This window comes from Poromitra crassiceps, assembly GCF_964638095.1.
Source record: "Poromitra crassiceps genome assembly, chromosome: 12".
Taxonomy (NCBI): domain Eukaryota; kingdom Metazoa; phylum Chordata; class Actinopteri; order Beryciformes; family Melamphaidae; genus Poromitra; species Poromitra crassiceps.
Genome location: NC_139632.1, coordinates 35697890 through 35703957, shown reverse-complemented (window position 1 = coordinate 35703957; position 6068 = coordinate 35697890). Strand labels below are relative to the sequence as shown.

Below are 6068 nucleotides of genomic sequence, written 5' to 3'. Positions count from 1 at the left end.
CATGAGGGGGAGGAGATGATGACACCATTTTCATTTTTGGGGTGAACTTTGTGTTTATTTGCCGGTATGGATGGTAGGTGAGGTCTCTATGGTAGGTATGGATGGTAGGTGAGTTCTCTATGGTCTGCTTCCAGTAGAAAACTCACACCGTAGATCAAGTCCTAAAAGCTCTCAGACATGTAGTCCAGGCATTTTACGCAAATATGTGGGTCAACCTCACACTAATTGCAACAAAACCAAACTCAACTGATTTTGTATCCTCAATATGTCCTCAATGAAGGAAAAAAAGTGTTAAGGAAATGTATGAAGGGAAAGTTTTGAAAATGACCTACGGTAAATATGATGGAAGCCTATGGAAGCTTTTTTTTTTTTTTTTTTAATGTGCCATAAATCTCATCACTTATATCGTGTATGTGTTTTTTGCTTCAAGGAGAAAATACAAAAAATAAAAAATAAAATAAAATAAAATGTTAAAAAATAAATAAATAAACGTTTTTGGTAGCATCATATGGGTCATTTTCAAAAATTTCCCTTCATACATTTCCTTAACACTTTTTTTCCTTCATTGAGGACATATTGAGGATACAAAATCAGTTGAGTTTGGTTTTGTTGCAATTAGTGTGAGGTCAAGTGACATTTTTACTGGACTAATGTGACAGCTGGACATGTTGCTGTGCCATCTCCTGATCTGATCTGAGGTCAGGTCAGCGTCTCCTGGTCTTCTTGGTGCTGCTGCTCGGCTTGGCTTCAGCACAGGCTTTCTTTGGGGGAGCTGTGTCTGTCACCGCTGCTGGAGAAGGTTCTGGACTCTTCTTACTAACTGCAACACAGGGGTGGGTGATATGGCAAAAATATCATATCACCATCTTTGATCCACCATCTTATCACAAATTCTTTTTCATGTTGGTTTTTAAGATTATTTGTATATGTATGATATGTACAAAATCAAATATCGCAATATTTTTGACCAAATACCTCGATATCCATATTGCGACAATATTGTAGGGATGACCATCGGTGCTTTCACAGAAGCCTGCCTACCTCTGGGCTGCAGACTGGGCCGGCCCTGCAGCTGTCTCTCCAAGTCCTGGATGTTCTCCAGCGCTGCCTGGAGAGCCTCCTCAGCCTCCAGCGCTCGCTGCTCGGCGCTCTGCAGCCGCACCTCCGAGTCTCTGACACATATGCAATGCGCACGCACACAGACGCACGCGCGCGCACACGCACACACACACACACACAGCAGGAATCCCACACCTTCTTAAACATCAAATTCAAGGACTTTTCAAGGGTTTTCAAGGCCCAATTCCCTCAAATTCAAGGCCCCAACATGGCCGAGTTTGAGACATGGATCAAGGTTCATTACTGTTGTTGCTTGCTTGCTGCTGTTTAAGCTGCATCATTTGACTTCACACGTGCGTCCGCCTGGACTTGGAGCCTTGCCGGCGGCAGCTAGTCCCATATACTCCAACCATACTCCATAATGAGTCAATTATGTTACTAGAATTTCAATGACTACAATTCAGCCCAAGGAGAGAATGTAGTGCATATTCTTGGTAATAGCTTTCAATCTCTCCTGTTATCTCCCCATCTACATTATATTATACTCGCGCTGTTTGCGTCCCCTGCGTCGAGTCACAATTTCGAGGAGCTGCACGCAGGCTGCACAGACAGGCTCTATCTATGTAAAGGTCTTAAAGCCCCATTCAGCAACTTTTCCAAGTTTTGACAGCCAATCAAAGCTTCTCAGGCCCCAACTCTTGAAAAACTACAGGAATAAACAATTTTGTCCTGTTTATTGTCAAATTGATGCTGATCTAATTAGTGCAGGCTAGCTAGCTATGTTAGCTCATGATGAAGCGCCAAAGCACCGATATTCAGCCATGGTGGCTATGGCTGCTCATGCTAACTACCCCAGTTCTCAAAATATATGAACACATTATTTGCAATATTGATAATATAATTGGAAATATTATATGATTCTAAAATACAAGTATGAAGGTGAACTCACTGCAGCTCCCTCTGTAGTGAAACTACTGTGGACAGAGCGTCCAGTGCTTTCTGAGCCTCGTCTGTAGCTGGAGACACAACCAGCTGCTCAGTCTGACAGAGAGACAGACAGACAGACAGATCGACAGGCAGACAGGCAGGCAGACAGACAGAGAGACAGACAGACAGACAGGCAGGCAGACAGACAGAGAGACAGACAGGCAGGCAGGCAGGTAGACAGAGAGACAGGCAGGCAGGTAGACAGAGAGACAGACAGGCAGGCAGACAAGATAACATTAGACCTCAGTTGGCATGAAAATAGTTGGTTGTAAGCAGGGCAGGGGTTGAATTAACAAAAAAACAAAAACGCATTGATTTCACCACACACACGCGTGCGCACACAAACACACGCACACACGCACACACACACTATTTTATAAATAATTGATCAAAAAAGCAAAAATATTTGCAAATCCTTCTGTTAATTTAATGACCAACTGGTCAGTTATTCAGAATGAAACAGGGAAATACTCTTTCTCTGTATCCACTGAGAAAAGGTCTATCATGCAACTCCCTGCATTTTCATTTCAATATGTTAATAACAACAAATACAAGTCAGAAGAAAACATTTGTATTATCTCCATATTCAGCTTCATTCTAGTCTCTTAAATATCCTCCATGAAGGCAGCCACACCCGCTCATTTCTCCAATCACCTGCATCGGTTTTGTTTACACGTGTTGTGATTGGTCAAATACCATCGAACTTCCTCTGGTCTGAAGCGTTTTTTTCTTTCTTTCTTTCTTTCTTTGGAAGATGACAACTTCCTCTGGCCAAATGTTAGCGGGCTAAAGTACAGACTGTCTCTGGAGCTAAAGTACAGACTGTCTCTGGAGCTAAAGTACAGACTGTCTCTGGAGCTAAAGTACAGACTGTCTCTGGAGCTAAAGTACAGACTGTCTCTGGAGCTAAAGTACAGACTGTTTCTGGAGCTAAAGTACAGACTGTCTCTGGAGCTAAAGTACAGACTGTCTCTGGAGCTAAAGTACAGACTGTCTCTGGAGCTAAAGTACAGACTGTCTCTGGAGCTAAAGTACAGACTCTGTCTCTGGAGCTAAAGTACAGACTGTCTCTGGAGCTAAAGTACAGACTGTCTCTGGAGCTAAAGTACAGACTGTTTCTGGAGCTAAAGTACAGACTGTTTCTGGAGCTAAAGTACAGACTGTCTCTGGAGCTAAAGTACAGACTGTCTCTGGAGCTAAAGTACAGATTGTCTCTGGAGCTAAAGTACAGACTGTTTCTGGAGCTAAAGTACAGACTGTCTCTGGAGCTAAAGTACAGACTGTCTCTGGAGCTAAAGTACAGACTGTTTCTGGAGCTAAAGTACAGACTGTCTCTGGAGCTAAAGTACAGACTGTCTCTGGAGCTAAAGTACAGACTCTGTCTCTGGAGCTAAAGTACAGACTGTCTGTGGAGCTAAAGTACAGACTCTGTCTCTGGAGCTAAAGTACAGACTGTTTCTGGAGCTAAAGTACAGACTGTCTCTGGAGCTAAAGTACAGACTGTCTCTGGAGCTAAAGTACAGACTGTCTCTGGAGCTAAAGTACAGACTCTGTCTCTGGAGCTAAAGTACAGACTGTCTCTGGAGCTAAAGTACAGACTGTTTCTGGAGCTAAAGTACAGACTGTCTCTGGAGCTAAAGTACAGACTGTCTCTGGAGCTAAAGTACAGACTGTCTCTGGAGCTAAAGTACAGACTCTGTCTCTGGAGCTAAAGTACAGACTCTGTCTCTGGAGCTAAAGTACAGACTCTGTCTCTGGAGCTAAAGTACAGACTGTTTCTGGAGCTAAAGTACAGACTGTCTCTGGAGCTAAAGTACAGACTGTCTCTGGAGCTAAAGTACAGACTGTCTCTGGAGCTAAAGTACAGACTCTGTCTCTGGAGCTAAAGTACAGACTCTGTCTCTGGAGCTAAAGTACAGACTCTGTCTCTGGAGCTAAAGTACAGACTGTCTCTGGAGCTAAAGTACAGACTCTGTCTCTGGAGCTAAAGTACAGACTGTCTCTGGAGCTAAAGTACAGACTGTTTCTGGAGCTAAAGTACAGACTGTTTCTGGAGCTAAAGTACAGACTCTGTCTCTGGAGCTAAAGTACAGACTGTCTCTGGAGCTAAAGTACAGACTGTCTCTGGAGCTAAAGTACAGACTGTCTCTGGAGCTAAAGTACAGACTGTTTCTGGAGCTAAAGTACAGACTGTTTCTGGAGCTAAAGTACAGACTGTCTCTGGAGCTAAAGTACAGACTGTCTCTGGAGCTAAAGTACAGACTGTCTCTGGAGCTAAAGTACAGACTGTTTCTGGAGCTAAAGTACAGACTGTTTCTGGAGCTAAAGTACAGACTGTTTCTGGAGCTAAAGTACAGACTGTTTCTGGAGCTAAAGTACAGACTGTCTCTGGAGCTAACGTAGAGACTGTCTCTGGAGCTAAAGTACAGACTGTCTCTGGAGCTAAAGTACAGACTGTCTCCTGACTGTAAAAGAGTGTAGCGTGAAGTTGTCTGACCCCGTCCAGCCGCATGCCGCTCTCTCCCAGCATCCTCTCTGTCACGTTCCCATCGTAGCCAATCAGCTTCAGGACGTCAGGGCTCTGATGGTCAGATGGCGCCACCTGCAGGCCAACACCGTCTCCGCTGACCTTATGGTTAAACAGAAACATACCAAGCCTAACATAAAGACTGATCTTTTGTTTGGTCTTTTAATGCCTTTTCACACAATTCTATGGCCTAATTTAATTTTTATTTTATTAATTTTTATTTAGTATATTTCATACAAACGGTATTAATACCTGACAGATCTCTTGTCGCTCTTGTTCATGACGTCTGTCTGTCTTCTGTGAAGAACCAACAGACCAATCACTCATCACGGAGAGAGGGAGGGAGAGAGATGGTGAGAGAGAGGGAGAGAGACAGAGACAGTGAGAGGGAGGGAGAGAGACAGAGACAGTGAGAGGGAGGGAGAGAGACAGAGACGGTGAGAGGGAGGGAGGGAGGGAGACAGAGACAGTGAGAGGGAGGGAGAGAGACAGAGACGGTGAGAGGGAGGGAGGGAGACAGAGACAGAGAGAGAGAGGGAGAGAGACAGAGACAGTGAGAGGGAGGGAGAGAGACAGAGACAGTGAGAGGGAGGGACAGAGACAGAGAGAGGGAGAGAGACAGAGAGAGGGAGGGAGAGAGACAGAGACAGTGAGAGGGAGAGACAGAGACAGTGAGAGGGAGGGACAGAGACAGAGACAGTGAGAGGGAGGGAGAGAGACAGAGACAGTGAGAGGGAGGGAGAGAGACAGAGACAGTGAGATGGAGGGACAGAGACAGAGAGAGAGAGAGGGAGAGAGACAGAGAGAGGGAGGGAGAGAGACAGAGACGGTGAGAGGGAGGGAGAGAGACAGAGACGGTGAGAGGGAGGGAGAGAGACAGAGACAGTGAGATGGAGGGACAGAGACAGAGAGAGAGAGAGGGAGAGAGACAGTGAGAGGGAGGGAGAGAGACAGAGACGGTGAGAGGGAGGGAGAGAGACAGAGACAGTGAGAGGGAGAGAGACAGAGACAGAGACAGTGGCTCGTTTTAAAGAGGACATGAAACATTTGATCACATGACTTTAGTTCATTTGCATTTCCCCTCAGACAAGACAGGACACTGCTTTCAAGTCTGACATTGACCTCGATTTGCTAGAAATTTCAGCTTTTCACCAACTACAGCGGGGCACTGCTAGATGTTTCACTACTGTAGGTTAACAGTACAGTTAGTGGAGTACAGGCTAGTTAAGTGTTGGTAGGAAGGATTTTGATTTTGAATGTTGAGGTTCACAGCATAATTCTGTTGTGTTTCTAACTTGGATTGTGGTTGTTTTGATTCATCAAAACATTTTAAATCTTTATACTACTACTAGTGACATCATCTATTCATTATAATCAAATGTTTCCTGTCCTCTTTAAGCGGAACATTCGTTTTGACATCTGTTGTTCATATAATGACATTCTAAAGTCTAGAATATTCATTCAGATGTGTTTCCAGGGAGGAAAAGACGGTATG

General features: G+C 44.5%; 1 protein-coding gene across 1 annotated transcript in view; it reads right to left on the bottom strand.

The window, feature by feature from the left end:
• Window positions 1-704: 704 nt before the first annotated feature.
• Window positions 705-6068, bottom strand: part of axdnd1 (axonemal dynein light chain domain containing 1) — a gene marked incomplete at both ends in the record, with an annotated part of 26460 nt that continues 21096 nt past the window's right edge. The window contains 4 exons of the mRNA XM_083648282.1: window positions 705-820; window positions 1042-1172; window positions 2009-2100; window positions 4544-4675. Coding sequence (XP_083504408.1) covers window positions 705-820; window positions 1042-1172; window positions 2009-2100; window positions 4544-4675 — 471 coding nt within the window. The remainder of the gene's footprint in view (window positions 821-1041; window positions 1173-2008; window positions 2101-4543; window positions 4676-6068) is intronic.